This window comes from Lepisosteus platostomus, chromosome 4 (assembly GCF_059453375.1).
Source record: "Lepisosteus platostomus isolate fLepPlt1 chromosome 4, fLepPlt1.hap1, whole genome shotgun sequence".
Lineage (NCBI taxonomy): Eukaryota > Metazoa > Chordata > Actinopteri > Semionotiformes > Lepisosteidae > Lepisosteus > Lepisosteus platostomus.
Genome location: NC_142614.1, coordinates 49,455,425 through 49,474,712, shown reverse-complemented (window position 1 = coordinate 49,474,712; position 19,288 = coordinate 49,455,425). Strand labels below are relative to the sequence as shown.

General features: G+C 38.6%; 1 protein-coding gene across 2 annotated transcripts in view; it reads right to left on the bottom strand.

Moving 5' to 3' along the window:
• zswim6 (zinc finger, SWIM-type containing 6) overlaps nt 1-19,288 on the bottom strand; it is a 98,385-nt gene that overhangs the window by 16,262 nt on the left and 62,835 nt on the right. For both annotated transcript variants that reach the window (XM_088629753.1, XM_088629752.1), the window contains exons 3-9: nt 17,596-17,744; nt 16,764-16,914; nt 6,647-6,826; nt 5,691-5,867; nt 5,254-5,400; nt 4,628-4,774; nt 756-1,013 (exon numbers count right to left, since the gene is read on the bottom strand). In XM_088629753.1, the coding sequence (XP_088485879.1) occupies nt 756-1,013; nt 4,628-4,774; nt 5,254-5,400; nt 5,691-5,867; nt 6,647-6,826; nt 16,764-16,914; nt 17,596-17,744 (1,209 nt within the window). The remainder of the gene's footprint in view (nt 1-755; nt 1,014-4,627; nt 4,775-5,253; nt 5,401-5,690; nt 5,868-6,646; nt 6,827-16,763; nt 16,915-17,595; nt 17,745-19,288) is intronic.

The window sequence follows — 19,288 nt, the reverse complement described above, 5'->3', positions numbered from 1 at the left end:
GCTGGCTGCTGCACGTGCAAGGACAGCAGTGCTAAGTGCAAACTATAATCCGCTTACCGGTTAGTAGGTAACTTATTCTCTCAGATCAGATAAGGCACAGGACAGTTTAAATTGCACAGAAAGTGTTTTTTGACACTTGCCTGCAGAATAAACTGCAATACTAAAAACCATATGTGAAGGCTTTATTCCACTCTATAATTAAATTATTTTCAATTGAACATGCCATGACCACAGGCCACATCAGAGAGCCACCGCGGAATTCCACACTGCTGTCAGCCTTTGCTCAGGGGAGGCTCTGGATTGAATAATCATGGGAACTTAATTATTCTTTGACCCTGTGGTGGGTGGTCCTTGCCGACAGAGGATAAGGCAGTTTTGGCAGAACACTGAAGGAAAGACTTGTGCCTCTCTGGTATGGTGTTTGTACATAAACTGTTGTTTATAGCTGAATTTATAGCTGACAGCTGAATGGTGTCAACAGATCCACTTGTATTTGTGCTGTATATGGTTTTTTGCTCTATCTTAAGAAACAACATGGCACTGTTTCCATGTTTTAGATATCCATGTTATTTGTTGGTGTATGACGATAGAGGGGAGATAAGACACAAAAGGGTAATAGGGGATATACTCGCCTTCTGCTCCATTCCTCATTACATAGCAAACAAAAAAACAATGTATTGCCAATATAAGGAAGAAAGGGTCCTTGCGTGGGGGCCGATACTTTCATCCTACACAGGCCATCAGTTTGCCCTTACCCTCTAACAGGAAGACTGCTTGTTTTCGGAAAATCTTGACGAGGGTGTCATCCAGGTCGATCTCCTGTAGCTTGGCGATGAGCTGCTCCTCGTTGCGGCAGACCTTCTCCTGGGCGTAGAGGCCATCGGGCATGATCCTCTGCTGGCCAAGCCCCACCAGCGCCATTTCCACTGCCAGGGTCAGGTACGACTCTCCCTCCTCCAGCAGCCGCTGTGTAGGAAACTGGAAGTCCCCGCTCTTGGACTGCCCCATGGCATCTGAGACAAACGACAGGAATATGTCAGGAACGAAGGTGACACCCCCCCCTTCAACTACTTTACATGCCATCAAAACAACTTGGGACCTCTAATGATCAAGGAACTGCAAACTGAAGTTTAATGCCCAACCTGAGGCAACTTGCTGATGATACAAAAAGGTGCTAACGAGTTAGTTTTCCCTAAAGTTTTTTTCCCCCCCAGCGGTTTTAAATAAAACTCTAAGCAGGTCCGCTGAAACCTTATGAACGCTGTCAACAAAATGTGTATAATACAGGTGGCTTTGGTTGGCAAGTGATTGACACATTCGCATGACCTGCAATTTTAATTGGCTAGATCACGAATATATTAAGGCAGAATATTGGTTTACAGTCTGGGCAAGAATCCAGCAGGGGAGAGAAGGAGGTAATCTTTATACAGGCTCTATAACACACATGGAAAGCAGTCTGGAAGTCACATTAAGATACACTACAGACACATGACTAACCCAGCCCTCCAACATGGCAGAGCTTCTGAGACTCATGTATTTAGATGTGCAATTGCCCTGATTAAAAAAAAAAACTCTGAAATTAAGTGTAATTTAATGCACCACAGCAACATACCAAGCACCTCTAAAATGTGTGATGCCCCTTGACACCTTCAAGGTTTACAAAGGAATTCGTCTGTTTTAATTGGCTGTGAAGAAGCAAACCTCTTAACGCCCTGAATACAGCTGAGACAGGAATGTGTTGCCACAATTAAAATGGGCAATAAGTAAAAAAGCAATTCAGAAAACCCAAAATAAACACATTGGTGTATGAAACATAAAGCATTGCAAATGAAGCCAGTGGCTTCAAAAACCTTTGACTACAACTAGTGATAATATCTTCCTAACAGAAATAGCTTTAATTATACCATTTAAATAGAGCAGGAATTCTCTCAATTTTCTTTGGACACAATAATTTCCAGAACAATACAATACTGTTGATATTTTTTCTGTACTAATTATGGTTGCATTAATTATGGTGTTTAATTTTTACCATAATTAATGCAACCATTTAAAAATATATATTTGAGAATAGTTGTGCTCTTCCTAGTCAGAGCATCATTTTGGTTATTCACTTTCAAAGAGTTTTTACATAACTTACAACTACAAGGTCAATGACACACATAAAATTTCATTGTAATCATTTTTGTTTACAACAGAAAATATCTAAATAATTTAACCTGTCAAATCAACGCACGGTTATCAGGAAATGTTCATCAAACCTTTGTCAGAGTAATTACAGAAGTGGCAATAATAAGCATTATAAGCAAGGTCACATTACTGGATAAAAATGGTTATTTCTTTTTAACAATGCAAAGGACACTGTTCCAATTTTTGATCTGCCACTTGTTAACAGGAAATGTTCTAGTGTTTGACCCATCAATCAGACTAAATTGTAAGCTATTTTAAAATCAGATCAGCACAGTTTTATTCTTATGCATCCAATGAATGCCAGAATGTTTTTAACTTGATTTTTATTTCAAAAAAACAGGAACACATACATTGTTGGGTGAGAGTAAATGCAAGTCACAGCGCATGTCTGTCTTATCTGTAATGATGCAGTCTCTTAGATGAGAAAGTGTGGTACATTAACACTAGACTCTTTGTTGTCAATTGTGTGAACGTTAAATATTCCAAACACGAGGTGTATTTTGTCAATAAAGAGGTGATAGATTGATTGTACCTGGTATTTACCCTGTTATTCACACAAATTTCATAACTTCACTTTTGTAATCATACTGCACTTCGTAAAGAGAAACTGAGCTTTTTAAATACATTGGATAAGTGATAAATTTTGTTTGAAAACCCCACAGACTGTATACAATAATAATAATACAATAAAAGCGAATAGGTTGTAATTTTGAGATAGCTGTAATTATGATGGTTTCTCTTCTATCAACTGGACTCGACAACAACAAATAATCTGAATGACCACTATCGATTGAAAATCAAGTGCGCAAATAAATCCCATTAGGTATAATCCAACAGCACTTCAGCAAAAAAGTGCTATTCTTGGATGCTGTCATCTTTTAAAACACTCCTGCTTATTTTTTGTTACTCTTTCCAAAGAATTTTATTATATTTGTAAAGCATCTTGACAGTCATCTTGTTTGAACTGTGATTTTTTCAAAAATCTAGCAGCAAATTATGATCAAGCATGTGTCTTGTGAAACAGATGATTTAGGATCAAAAAGCAATATATAAAGAGGTACCATGGTTCCACAAACCATGGGGGTTTATCTCCAAACTCTTGCTTTCTTAGTCAAAAACAATCCAGTTTGCAGTAGAACAACTTCAGAACATGTCCAGTTGTTCATAAGAACTGTTCATGTCCAGTGTTTTCAAGAAAGAGCACAATACTGATTGCAAACCCCTAACTAATATTCTATAATAGGATATATAGTCCATCTCAAAATCTTCATTTTTGCAGAGAATTTATAAGAACTTCAATTTCCTACACTTCAATATTAAAGCTTCTCAGGCATATTTTATTCAGTTCTAAGCATAATTAGAGCTTATAAGATAAAATAAATATCTTTTAAATAAAATGTTACATATTTTATTGTATGGGTAATATAGGAGCTCTGCAACAGTGTTTGTAGCAGTTTGTAAAACAAATTACAAGTGTTTTTCCCTAATATAGCAATAAATACAAATTTAGTGCTATTCCCTTTTCATGTTAGTATACAAATGAAAGACTAAACTTTGCCCAGTTTAGTCAAATCACAGTTCAGGGAACGCTAAAATTTCAGATTTCATTCCACAAAAAAAAGAGATGGTAACTTCAACAATGACAACTCCTAAACTCACTAAAATCTGTAACAACATTAAGAAAAACAACAATTTAATTTCAAAACAAAGAGGCTGACATATTTTTAACCACATCAGCCTCTATTTTAATTAAAAAAGGACCTCTGGTTTCACATCTCTTTGGAAGAACTACAAAGAGCTTATGCAGCAACAATAGAAGGGAAGTCCAATTAAAACAAACACACTGAGATATAGAGTTAAAGACTCATCAGGAGTGGCCAATCAGTAGAGGACAGCCTAAAGGCTGTAATAATAACTAATTACACTACAGTAAGATGATTGTGATACAGTCATATCTTCAATCAAACCACATGAATAAGAAATAAGAACAAAAACATTAAAATTAAAATGCATTAAAAATGCAGCAGAGAAGATTTAGCCTAGTTTTCACAGTTTAAATATACTTCCTTCTTTCATTAATACTTTCAATCTTTTCTGCCATTGAACGCCTTTCTAACTGCCCCAACGGTCATTCTACCATCTCCATTCTGATTAAATCTTTTCAATATATTTGTTTCTGAGGGTCTCTCTTCTATCAACAGTCAATGGTGATATTAAGGAACCATTAAGCAGCCATGTTAGTTTGCATTATCTCTTCTCAGCAACCTGGGAGGGTGGCCTTCATTGTCTCTTTTCCAGAATTCCATGGAAAATTTATGGACCTCAACATCATAAAGTGTCCGCCCAGAATCTGAGGCAAATGATGGTTCAGTGACGTCTTGCCTTTTCCTACGAATGAGGGAGATGGGGAAATTATAGGAGTAGGCTGTGTAGGCCATACCTGAGAAGTCAGAGAAGCCTGGGGCAATGTCCTCATCCATTCGGCAGCTCTCCATCAGTGTGCTGAACAGAGTGCCAATTGGATCCAAGGGGTGTCCCACCCAGCCCTCGAGGTTGGTGACTGACGTTACGCCTTTGTGAAGCAGCTCTGAAATAACAGGGAAATCAACTACACAGTTTTTTTTAAGTAGTTTTTCATGCACTACTCATTCTCGGTGCGTATGAAAATAGGCAAACCGAGGTTGTTTCAGGAGAGCCATTGAGAACAGAATTATCTGCATTTCTAAATTGATATTCAGACACACGAAGACTTGCTGTTGTTCCACAAACGTCTTAATAAAACTGAAAAAAGTTTGGAAGATCTACAGTAGATATTTAAAGGATTGTTTTAGACAGCACTGCACCAATTGGGACTAAATACCTGCTTTTATGCCAATCTGGTGTTAATGAATACATTTAAAACCAACAACTAGACTCAACAGCAACAACAAAAAAACAAAGGCAGCTGACTTCCTTTATAATATCCAAGGCAAATGGTCTCAATGTTATGTATTTCTCTGCCACAGCTGAGATGTTTGCTGCAAACCTAAAGACATCTTTTTCCTCTCAAGTCTGCTCCTCACAAACCTTTCTTGTGTCCCCGGAACAACTCCAGCTGTTTCTGCTGCTGCCTGCGCAGAGTGTTGACGATGGCGATGGCCAGCCTCAGTGCCTCTCTGGGGTAACCGTGAGATCTCAGTGCATCCACCCTAGCACAAGCTGTGGGGACATGTTCTTTAACAGCAGAGAGAAGGATGGAAAAAAAAGGGAAAACAATGAGGCATTAGATGGAACAAAGAGCAATTCTCTTCAGCAAAAAAAAAAAACACAGGCACTTATTTCCAGCAGTTCAACGGGGCTACTGTTCCCATTGGCAGAGTCCTTTAATTTTCTTTAACCACCCCCTGCCACCTCTTTTTTTTGTTGCTTTTTTTCTTTTTCCTCTCTTTCTTTTTTTATAATGCCATAGAAAAACTGGACAAAGAGGCAAGTCATGCAAATGTCTTTCCGGTTTAGCCACTTACCGTGCCATAGGGGCCAACCGCGAGAGTCAAAGAGTGAATTTTCAGTGTTGTCATGGTAACAGTAGTTGTTGTAGAGGTCACCGCTGATAATGTGCTGCAAGTGGCTGTCCTGCCAGTGGAGATCGCACGCTTCGATGGCTCGTGTGAAAACAGTCCGGTGAGGCCTGTTGGCTGAATCTAGTGGTGGAGAGAATTAAGACCAGGCATATCAGGCTCTTGTTGTTTTTGGCCTGATAATAAGAGCCCTATCTTCTTTCAGCCTGGGCTTGGCATTCCTCCACTTTGGAGCTCTTCAGGTTGTAATAAAACAATACCTGTTTGTTTTGAGCAGTTGCTTTTTATTATTGTTAAATTTTTTAAGACCTCAAAACCTGTCAGCTTGAATGCCAAGGAAGTTAAACAAAACCCTGTTAAAATGCCAAAACAAAATAGTGGCTTAAAGACTGATACCTATTTCAGACAATGAAAAGCTTCAGTTATGTTGGAAGATTTTATTAAATGAAGAACCAGGTTCTCCACTTCCAAGATGGAGAGAATTTACAGATTTAACTTGAGCAACCAGATTTGCTCCTCAGCTTTTTTATTTAAAGCAAACATAGGAAAAATGCAAGATGGTCTATCTCAAGTGAAAATGCTTCAGTAGTCAAAATCTTATTCAGCTGTACATAACTACAGATAAACAAATACCCACCTCAAAAAGATGATTATCTTCCTAACTGTATTAATAAGGACACATCCGAGTAGTACAAATTTAGAAATGAGAGCTTGGTAGGTCTCTAACTTTGCTCAGAATTCTGGCTTCTCTGCTACAGACAAAAGTTTAAGCTCTTTTGCTTGAGGAAATTTTCCAGGTTATTGGGATCTTTCCATTAGCCCTGCAAAGGCTTATAAAAGCTGCATGAGTGTAACGTGCTGGACTGTTGATTAAAAGAACTAGTTTTCTGCACTTAGCTCACCTTGGTTAGCATTTGCACCCTGAGGCAAGGCATTGGTTAAATTGGGCAGCTCGTTTCCATGGTTACCATCTTCCCAGGGACAAACATCCACACTGTTCCACTTCTTCAGTTGCCTTAGCCAGCCTGCCTTCTGTTCTGGCTTGCAGTGAGGATTTAAGACTATGCACATCCACAGGGCACCTGGGCGTTTGGAAAAGTGAGAGACAATAATAAAAACTATGATAGCAACAAATGCTGCAAAAGCAACAGGGGAATAACGATACTGGCGGGGGGAAGATAAAATAACCTGAAGCCTGTGTTAAGAGCTATACATTCTTCATTTCCCCCCCTTATTCTCATCTCTAAGGTCTATCTGGAAATCTCAGGTTCAAATTGAGGTGTTCACTCAAATTTCAGATGGCAAGCCCCTCACGTTAGAGGTTATACTGCTTTATGCTGCTTAACTCTATTATCTTGCTGGCTGTTCCCAGGCCAATTTTCTCTCACTTTCAAGTGCATGCTGAACTGCATCAAGGGCTCATACCAACATATCTATAAGCCATGTTCAAATTAAGTTAAAAAAAAAAACTTTTAGTACTAAGATACTTCAATTAAAAGGTTCACAGCAGTGCTCGCTACAGCCAGCAATGTCAGTTCACCGCAAACTGAATACTATAATAAGCAAGGGCTCATTAATAGGAGTTAGTCTACCTCTATTTCAAAACAGTCGAAGGAAAGTAAATCTTTTCCGACAAAAGAGGGGAAAAAATTGCCCTCTCTGCCCAGACTCATACCTAACAAATGATGTGGATGTGTAAATACATTCCTTTCACAATTCAGATATGTCTAAAAATGTGTAGAATACAGAAGGAATTCAGAAAACGGCTAATTAAGTGGGATTAATCCTTCTCAAGTAGGACTGAAAACAGGCCAGGCCACACCTCTGAACTCTACAGAAGCTGCACAGCTTTAATGGTTGAGACAGGTAAAAATAATTAAGGTGACTATACAAATAAGCTTGTCAGACTTGAATATAGTCATAACGCTAAGGTTTTTGGCGTCTTTGCATTCCTAGATGTACACTTCATACAGTTTGCTGGGCAGACAGCTAAGGTAGAAGACAATGTAAGCCAGTTGTGAAAGACATTATGAAAACAAGGCTGTTTTTTCTCATTGTTTTGTCTATATTGTTATTTGTTTTTCACCACTCAAAAAAAAATTAAAGAAGCCAAATTGCAAAGACTTCTCTTCGTGCCTACCGAAAACCGCAGGGAAGCCAATTGCTTAGGAAAGGCCATTAAGTCTTTATTAGCATGTACTGTTACCAAGAGAATGTCTGACACCAATTTTTCACCACCGAGCTCCTGGGCCCTCCCTCCCTTTGTTTGGAGAAAGTCAAAAGGAAACATGATTTGCACCACCATTTCACACATCCTCCCAGTCCCTGGGCTGCCCTGTCTCGCATGAGTAACAGGGCAGCGGTGGCTCTGATCCGGCCTCCCAGGACACAGACGAAACACATCAGCCACCTCATTTCCGTTAGCTGTCACTTTGCGAACCTGGACTGTGGGGATGCGATGGGGGAGACGGCACAGGGCAGTAGATTTTCACGAGGAGAACGTACCACTTCGGAGCCGCCTCGCTTATTTCATCTTTTGATAACAGCTGCAGTACGCTAATGGGGCAAATCATCAATCCAATGTTAAAATGAAATGCAGTAAAGCGTCTCTAAATAACAATAAATATATTAATCTAGGTCAAATTTAAATGCTGGCTGTTTTAAAAACGACAACATGGTGTTACCGGGCTATAATTATTGCAGCTTAATGTACTTCGTTGCAGGCAAGCGAAAACTATTAACATTATCATCCGCAGTGAATGAAAAGCATAGAATTGTTACAACGAAGGTCGAAAGCAGTGTACTGCTGAGAGAATAACACTGTCTTAGTGGGGTGGCTAAAGTCTCAACCTAAGCACATGCTGCATCTATGAAGAAACCAAAGGAAAGCAGGTAGGAAGGGCACTATCTTGAGTGAAAGGCACACTGTGTTGGCATTAGTCCTACAGGACATGGTCTAGAAAGGATAGCTATGATCAGGCTTTGGCGAGGTGATCAGTTTGGGACAACAGGCTTCACACGCCATACCCTGCTCCTCTCCACAGCCTTCCAGAGATGTTTGAATTTTCTGCATGTACAGCCATCCCACAAGGAACACTGACGGTGTAAGCAAAGGTGTCGGGGGGGGTATCATCTAATGTTAAAAATGTTCCATATTAACAAGATAGACTGAAATACTTAGGAATCCTACTCTTTTGGGCCCCTGAGCAAGGTCCTTAACTCCAACTGCTCCAGGGGTGCAGTATAAATGGCTGACCCTGCACTCTGACCCCCAGCTTCTCTCCCTGTCTGTGTGGCTCATGGAGAGCAAGCTGGGGTATGTGAAAAGACAAATTCCTAATGCAAGAAATTGTATGTGGCTAATAAAGTGATCTGATCTTAAACTTCCTGTCAAGAATAACTCTAAGCTGGTTAGAGCTCCTCTCTGAAATCACAAGGATATATTTTAGGGACATTGTGCTACTAGTTAACTATTTCTTTAAAATTGAGGAAGCAGTATCCGTCATTTAAGCTTTGATTATAAAATGGATATTTACGAGTCAATAACCTATTAGGACAACACACTTAAAAGGATTCAAGCTGCAGAAAATATTCTTTATTTCAGCTATCTGTATAGTCCCTCTGGACTCCCAATTCAATTGGCCAAAGTCACACACACTCCGCCAGAACAGAGGCACAACATCAAAAGGGCGTCCAGTTCTCGGGTCAGGAGTTCTGCTACTGTACACACCCACTACTCCTTGAATTTGAGGAATTCCTGACTGGGAACATGAGCATAGCCCTATGCTCTGTTTTAGTAAGATACGCATTTTTCCAGGGAGAAGTTTCTCCCTTGCCATTGTCTTGTGGCCAGAGGGCGAGAATTTTTTTCTATGTGATTTTGTAAAAGCAAAGTTCATAAAGAGCTCTGCACAATGCAGTTAGAACTCTACAGACTTTGTTTTAACATGAATACACCCATGATGAGAAGGAAGCAAAGATATCAAATCCTATAGTTATTTCAGGTAAGATGTGGATAGCATTCAAACCGAGTTCACCCACTGAGCTCTATAATGTAACTTACCAAAAGTGGGAGCAAACACTTCAGTACATATGAAGACTAAAAACGGCAACTAACCAGTTTTCAGCAATTCCACTAGACAACTATAGGAACACCACATATCTTACTTTGAAATATTTAGCCACACCAGAATTATCACCACACTTCAGCTATTGCAATATATTATTTTTCCTTTAGTCCTTACTAGTGGGTTCTGATAGGACAATGCATGACTTTGTCATGTTTATTATGAGTAAGACGAGTGACATTTTATACAAAAAAAAATGTACTTTTGAAGAATTTGTTAACCGTTTGCTCTTACCACAAAGCAGCAAAAAGATAAAGATAGCCAAAGGTAATAAAAAAAAAACAAATAGGATATCTCTTCTCTTTTGGCTAAAGGTGTAATTCATATTAGCTTATTTAAAGTACAATATTTTTGTTTTTTTTAGCAGGTTATTAAAGTGTCAATTCTTAATTTTCCTCTTTATGTTCTGAATTTCTTCAAGAAAAGCTTGGTCTTATCCTGATGAAAATATGAGGCCCCACATTTTAAAATCATATGTGCACTTTCTCAAACTGTTAGATCAAAACTGGAGCTTGAAATACTGCATGATGAAAAGACAGATGTACATTTTTTTTACATTATTCCTGTACAAACTACGCGTGAAACAATACACCAGATATACGATTCCTTGTACAACACAAACTCTGTCTTCTAATTTAATGAGCAGTGTCCAAAAATACCCCACAATGAGATGGAGTGAATATTTTTGATTATTTCTTTATCCTTCTACACATAGTCCTTCTTAACATAATGCTTTAAAAAAAAACTGACAAATTAAAACACTAAACCAAAGTTACAGAATTCAAGCAACAAGCATTTTTGTGTCAGGAGATCTTTTATTAAGTGCAATACTTCTAACTTGCAAAACCAAGCTATTCTGACTAAACAAGACAACTATAAATGAACCATTATTAATCTGCAAAGTGAATCCGGACTGAAACTATTAGATGTGACAAACAGAGAGGAATTGCAGCCTGGTATGCAAATCTCACCTTTCCAAAAGATAATTGGAAAATAAGTCATGCTGTGCACTGCAATTTGATATTAACACCACAGAGAGATGAAGGTGAATTCATTAAAATGAGGAGACATTCACAAGCTCCTAAGAGAAGGTGGTACTGGGGCCTGCAAGTTAAGGACCAGAATAAGGTGACATTCATCACCTAAGTTCAGGTCCCAGCTCAATCAAGACATGAAAAAACATAAATGTGCAACTTGGTTTCTAAAGGTGACATCTAATTTTTTTTAAAATAACTAGCTAATTTGCAAACAGTTTTTGGTATTAAATGAATTTTAGTTTCTTGCTCATGGTAACAATGTTCAAATATATGGCAGGCTAATTAACTTGGCATCCCTGACAACTATCTGTAATTGAAAGTTTTGCAAATTATTTTTTTCTCCAGGCATGGTAAAAACAGACATTTTTGAGTCCAAAAATTGTAGGAAATATGTAACAGCTGTGAATAGCTGTGTTGCTACTTAGATCTCTGCTAGGACATGGATGAATTACTTTAAAATGCGTTTTTCACCAAACAAAAATAGGAATGAATTATAAAACACATTAAAGTTTCTGTTCTCACTCAGAATTTAATCAATTACCCTCAATAATACACAGCTGAGGAGACTTATTCCATACATGGAATTCTCCAAATAAAGTGCCACAAATCATTAAATGCTATACCACTCCTGACATGAAAACATAAGAAAACTAAAAAATAAGACAAGACCAGTTTGCCTGTTTTGCTTGTTAAAACTGCCTCTCCTTCTCCCATTCTCAGTTTTAGATGCACTTCCCCTTAGTTACCATTTGTGTGCTTGGTTCACGATTCACTGTTGATTCTGAAGAAGTCCATTGGGTTGCCTTTGAGGAATTTAAATACTTGAATCCGGGACCCTCTTAGTCTTCTTTGTTCAAGACTAAAAAGATTAATCTCTTAAAGCTTGTCAAGGCATTACTCAATGGAACATATTCAGTCCCTGTCCTCTGGTTTGAGGATTTGCTCAAAATTTGACAATATTCTAAATGAAGCTAAATTAAAATCTGTTCTTTTAATTATTTTTAATGTTTCCCCAAATTGTCTTGATGTAAATGTCAACACAAGCACCTATGCTTTTTTCATAAACAGATTCTTAGAGCTCACTGTTTATCATGTTATATTTATATTTTAATGTTTGCTACCTGTATGTGATGCTCTGCAGTAATCAAAATTAAATATCATCTGCCAGGTGTCTGCTCCAGCTTCAATTCTATCAAAATCTTTTTGGATTTCTTCTGTAGCTTCTACAGATGTACAAAAAAAGGGTATGCTAATCCTCCTGTTTACGAGTAATTTACAAACTTGATCAGTTGATGCACGAATCTAGATCACTGATATAAAAGAGGTAAGCAATATTCCCAAAACATATCCCTGTGGTTTGTCACTAATTACATCTTCCAAATTGTAGCATCCATATTATCTGTATACTCCTTAGTCCTGTGGTGAAAACATCATAACTTTCAATTTCAGAAAACTATGTACAATAACAACATACAGGAATAAATAAAGAACTTCAAATCTTAAATGGGAGCCAGTCATGAAAATTATAAGATCCTGATACTTCTGTGTTAAATTATCTTAATCTAATTCACAGTATTTTAATACAATAATACAATAACTAGAATGATCAACATTAAAGGACCAATACAGGCCTTAATACACGACAGCTCTAAAACATCACAATAATTCATAATTAACAGTACAGCAATGACTTATACGGCCAGCAACTCACAAAAATGCTATTACAAAATTGGAAATGCACAGAATGTACAAGGGGATTCACTTTCTGGTTGTGAACTAAAAAGGGTTTTTGCCCAGAAAAACAGGAGTGCTGTATAGCACATAGCAGTTATGGATATGACTGCAGAAACTGTTCCTTCCTGGAGCCTCTGCCAATACACCGAGGTACAGTTTCACAGACAAAAGAATGTTTTATTTTTGCTCTAATTCATTCTATTTACTGAATTAAACTTTGATGTATTGGTCTTGACGTGTGTTTCATGCTGATGGTATTGTGTATGATAGTTTAATCACTCCCTGTGCATTTCACATGGGCTGCATGATTAATGCAATAGATTACCTGCAGCACTGATGGGGGGTGGGGCAGAGAGGGAGAGAGAGGGGGGGGGGAGAGTGTGTGTGAGCCCCAATGTACTTTGCGGAATCTCACTGGTTGAGATTTCTTTTTAATTGCTGCGTGTTTTTCTGAAGGCAGAAGGTGCATGCCACCGCGATCCTGTCACTGCGAATCGATCCTTGTGTTTCGCTCTGCCGTGATGTTTTTTTTTTTTTTTCAAAAATGAGGCACCGCACCTTTTGCCAACCCCCAGCAATGGAGAAGGAGGCACACGGAAAAAGAACAAAGCCGACAGAATGCATCACTCTCGCCGAGATACAGTCTAGACTGACTCCAACTGTCTTCTGATTATATGTAAACACTCGATAATCCATATAAAGCCTGCTACCTTATTTCTTCGCTTAGCCCAAAAATCGGACATTCGGGACCCGCTGAGCTCTATAAGCTGTAATTCATTATAATGAGATAACGGTAAGCCACATAAGGATAGGGGAAAGCGAAAAACAAAATTACTAGTAAACAATTTCTGCTTCTTTTAACATAGGTTCAGCGGAGCATATATTTCTTTTCCATTGTTACTATTTAGAACTAATTTTCAGACAATAGCAGGATTACCCTTGGCAGGAATAATTAGGTCAGTAGGGAAAAGTCATGACCTATTTCCCCGCCCCCCCCCAAAAAATAACCTAGATTCGGAAATGGAAGATGCTTATTATAAAAAAACTCAACATACATTAATTAAAGCAATATTTAACTGTACAGCATCCCAACGTACAGATGCCACTCCTCATTTTCTCTTGTCAAGCCTACATTGAGAATTCCCTCCTCTGTTACAGTTTTGCCTCTAAGCACTCATCACACACAGGCACAAAACAAGGCTCAAACATTGTCACAATGGATACATACGGATTCTTTTAATAAATAAACCTTTTAACAGGCAGAGCACTGGTTCTGTAATTTTAAAACAGATTAAATATCACAGAACGCACTTTTGAAAAGTAAAATTAATAACCACGAGTGGCACCCTGAATTTGAAAGCAGGCAATAAAACATTCTTTTGTTTCCTAACAAAGGAGAGATTTCATTGCGGTGGGAGGGACCAATATCTTGGGAGCCCTGATAAATCTGTTACAGTAATCTCTCTGTGTTGACAAGCTGTTGGGTTTCCTCATTCCGCCAAGCCATGGACACTCGTCTCAGATTCTTCTACCTGACTGCTTTCATCAGATTAAGCATTGGGGATTTAATTTAACAGTTTCAGCTTTATTAAGCTGTCATGAGAACGGCCCAGCTTTGATAACAGTAGCTGCTCCAATTATGGCTGGGTTTTAGGCTGACAAGTCTAATGATTCATTCGCTAGCACGCAGCACAGCAATAAAATGGTTGTTTTGCATTACATTTTTTTTTAAGATGAAGTCACCGTCATCACCCCTACCTTTACTGTAAATAGGACTTACAGCTTTGCAGTAACATAGTGAACCACAGATAGTAAGTTTGTGCACGTCAATTCCCGAGATGAAATTCTCCACGCAGCAGGCAGTATGTTGACACAGGACTGAGATGAAGAAGGGAGGGAAGAGAGCAGCAGTCTTGCTGTGGTCTTCAGCGACTGTATTATCCACGTGGCTAAAGCGCTGGTAATTTCACTTCACACACTGACACCCGCAGCAAACGCCAGTTACAGATCCTTCTCAGAACTGCTCTTTCTGCTCCTGTGAGCCTGCAACTGCCCGAGTGCATAACTCAAAAACTACAGTTCTGCAGCGATGCTATTCCTTTGCTAGTCCGTAAATGTAAATCTTATTCTTCAGTCCAGCGTTCCCCAACCCTTCTTCTAGTTGCTTAAAAAACAAAATAAGGACATTCATATCAGAACCCCGTGACTGGTGAACACGAACAGGTTATTGCTGAGGGAGTAAGACATCAATTCTGAAATTTCTGTACCCAGAGCCCCAGACACTGAGCTATTTCTTAACAAAAAAAAAATATCAAAGGCAAAGAGTAAAGGGGAAGATTGACCTCCTGGACTTTTTTTTGTCCCCAACGTTACATAAATCAGAATAATCTCTGCTCCAATGATAAGCAAGCATAAGTGAGAGCATAAACCCTACACATTCAATTCAGTTCGGAAAATGAGAAATTCAATGCTGCCTGCGTTGAGAGGGGGAGGTCAATAAGCACATTCCATTTCTAGCTTGTTGCCCAATGGACCTCAAAATGCTTTAAAGGCTAAATAAATAAATGAATGAAAATTGTTACTGGATTGCATCTGCTCCTAGTAATTTACTTCCATGCCACGCTTTAACATGCACTTCGACAATGCCCTTTTGCCACATATTAACCATTTATAGCAAGAAAATGGATTCTCTCAAAGTAGAACTTCTCTGCTACCTCCACTATTGCTTTTTAATTCCCTTATCCAGGGTGCTTAGATTATACTCGAGCTTCATCACAGAACTGTTACAGGGCAATCTTCTACGCTAAGCAGCTCTTCAACATACAATACAGCATGAGTTTCCACTAAACAGCTTTTCACAATACTGTAAAGAGTGCTTAGTCATAAACTGGACAAAAGATTTGAATTTCCATTGTCTCTAAAATAAAAATCACTTTTGATGTCTGGTAACCAATTGATGTAGTCTTTTATACGTTTCGCATTCAATATAATTGTAATGGTGTAATTGTTTTGATTTTTAGTTTTTCACAGTAAATGCAAAATCAATCTTCAAAACATATATAATGTGGTTAATAGTTATCTAATGATTTCATAACCAAATGCTTGAATTTAAAGCAAAAATAAATGTTTTGAGGTTACTGCCCAAACACCTTTGGAGGACACTGTAATTCTAACAACTAATATCACAAGTACAATGTCTATTAATAGAATTAATAACAGCAACCTGTTCTCCACAAGATACATGAAGACGTATTTTCCAGACCTTCTTAGCTTCCCTGATAAAACAAGTTATTAATTATGCCAGACCTACTCCAGTTACTGATGTTCCCTATTCTTTCTATGAAGACCCAACCTACCATCCCTCGAGCTATATGATTAACCTTTTTTAATTAATGTCAGTTGAAATCAGACCAATGTTATCCCAATATTTTAAAAATACTGCACCTTCTCGGCATTATTTAACAAATCCTTCCTACTATCAACAGGTTTAGATCCTCTCTTGTAAATTCTGGCCTATGTTTTGCAGATCATCTGAATGGTGGCCATGATGGAAGTTATCCCCATGCACAGTCTGCATTTCAAGCTGCAGTCACTTCCCAAATTCATTCCTTCAATTACCCTGAAAGCCCTGCACTGCAGAACACATTGCTTAAGTTTTAATGAAAGGATCATTACTCAACTGGTCCACCAAGGGAATGGAGCTTATGCTATTGTACTGGCTAAGCAATGCCAAGCCAAAATTGACAAAATGTCTCAAGCTTTAAACGTTGGCAGGCAGTGTGCTGTAGCAAGCCAGCTTCTATTAAACTGAAAGTGCATCCTTCTTGTTTTGCTTAGAGGAGGGGAAAAAAAAGACATACAATACACGTGCATCTATTACCTTGCTTATTGTGCATTTCATAATGGCACTTCTAAACCAGTACAATAGCGTGATTGTGTATGCCTGTTCCTATTCCTTTTTAATGTATTCCCATACCGAATGATCTGGAAAAAAAATGTTTAATGCTTCAAGAATGTGCAAATTCAAAGTGCCATGGCAGAAGAATGACGAGACGGATATTCCTTTCTTGTGTTTGGACATTTTGTGCTGTATTCTTTTCTTCACAATTGGTGGCATTTACCTAATTCGTCCCAGAGCTGCCTGTACTTGTCAGTCATGGTGGTGCCTTGCTGCCTCCAAAGCGAAAGGCGAGGGTCTGCCATGAACTGCTCCGTTATCAAGGTTAGCATGCGCGCGCCATTAGAATCCCTCATCTTCAGCATCTCGCGAACCTAGCAAACACACACCGCTATGAGCAAACAGGTCAAGAAACGCAGACCCCTGCACGAAACGTGGAGGTCTGTCTAACATACATATTTTTTCAGACATGACGATTCTTTTGCTTATCCACTGTCAACGGGAAAACTGCAGTTAAAAGGCAACATATCTTCCCGTAACAAATGAATACGACATAAGGGCATTAAACGTTCATTTATACAAGTCTCAGCAAACATAGTGCTCTATGTTACAGAACTGCTCCAAACAATACTAAACAAGGCAATAAGGGAAAAAAAAAATCAACCTTGGTGCATGACAAAACTCAGGCAATATTCCTTTAGAAAATAAAAAACATTTCCTTAACATGCCTTTATTGTATTTTAAATGTACCTACTCATATCCATTAAGAACAGAACTGAATGTTAGATCATTACTAGCTAGGTTTTTCAGCAATTAAACCTGTTGGTTTTCTGCTAAAACTCAAAAGTGAGTAGGAAGAGTAGGAAAAACACATTGTTCTGAGGCATTTAAGAACTAACAGATTGTATCCTGCAGGTTAAAATTGTAAAAGCCTCTTCTCCAGTACGACCCCAGATGCTGTGACATTTCTGCAAGGGAGTGCAATTCTGGAAAATGTCAGCTGCGCTATCGACCGGGTGGGTGAAGGAAGCGTGTCGGCTGGGAGAGACGCATACCTTTGCGAAGAGCAGGTTGAGCTGCTTCCCAGACCCATGGTACCCTCCCTGGGAGAGGAAGAGTTTTACTTGCTCCTGGACCTGCTCTTCATCCAGATGCCAGCAGTTCTCGTCGTCTATACTGGCTCCTGCCGTGGGGTCGGGGGCTCCTGCAGGGACAACGCAGACACAGCCTTACTCACAAACTAGGAAGACGGAGGTGCCGCGGTGCTACAAAAGTTATCCTGTAGGGCCGCTGGATGACTTGCAATGTTTTTTCTTTACCAAAAACACCAAAAAGAGTTGAGGCATTTCTGGCTTTATTTTAGTAAAACCCATTTTATATCATTCTATAATGCGTCAGTGGCTGTGTGTTATAGCGTTACAGATTTTATCCCTTTGGATAAATTCTGTGGTAAATTGAACACTTAAATTGCATATACAATAGCTGCTGGGTTTGTTACGTGTTTTTACTTGTTATCCACCTTTCATATCTGTCAGATGTAGTTCAGTCTATTTTCAGACAACAGTTTATGTTCATACAATGTCAAAGCATCAGATGATCTCAGGAAGTAAAACAGCACAAAATATTACAGGGAAAATATACCAAATTCTATTAATCAAATACATTATCATAAAAACTGCACAGTGAACTTCATATTTTTGAGCTTATGGGTACTGTTGTTGTTACAGAGACTTTAGGTTGCCTTCTTTAACAATCTCCACCATTTGACCTAAAGATAAAATAACTGAGCTTGAAAACCAGTTCTATTTAATCAGCAGGACATGGTGCTGAGGAACTTTAAAATGCAGCAATATATACAGGTGGAAATAGAGTACAACAAAAATGAAAAACAAAGAGGAAAAAGTTAAAATCATCAATGCTATAAACTAATCAAGTTCAGAAACCATCATCAGTTTTATATATATATACACACACACAGTAGAAGATATACAGTATATACACCATGTTTGTATGACTTGATAACATCATGTTACAAATGTAATTCCTTTTTGGTCACTACAATTGAATGTAAAGCTATAAAGAGCTAACGGTACAAATTTCACTTAGATGTAAATCCTGTTTAGGCCTGCCAGTAGTATGTCTAAGGTAACTCACCAATTTTCCAAACTTCCTTTGAACAAGCCCTGACAAATGACATTATTATATATTTTTTCCATGCTTCTTACACCTCAACTTTCCGATCTTGGATGGGCCAGTTTCCGACAACGAATGGCAACAAACAAACGTACCATTCCCATCACGCTGTACAGAGGAGAACAGGATACACAAGACAAGCGCAATGTGTTCCTGCCTGTCCTCCTCTCACCGAGTGGTAAAGATCATTTTGGTTTCATGTGCTGTAGTTTCAGTCCAAACCAAACATCCACACCAAGGCTATGGAAACGTTAGGGTCAGCACAGCCTTGGGTCCCAGGCCAATATCAACTTCATGCAAACAGGGGTCCAGCTGGTATTTTCCCAGTCTTTCACATCGACACACATCAACATTGAATTGTTTTAACAGGGACAGTCACCGAGACTTTTTCTGAACTGCTATAACATACAGATTCTGGAAGTCCTAGCTATAAATTGTGAAATAAGTTATCAGACCAGACACGGAAAAGAGAAATTGCATGCAAGTTACGGCAGTGAAGACTTTCTTTTTTTAACTTACACCTAATTCAAAATCATAATATGACAGTGGCAGAAG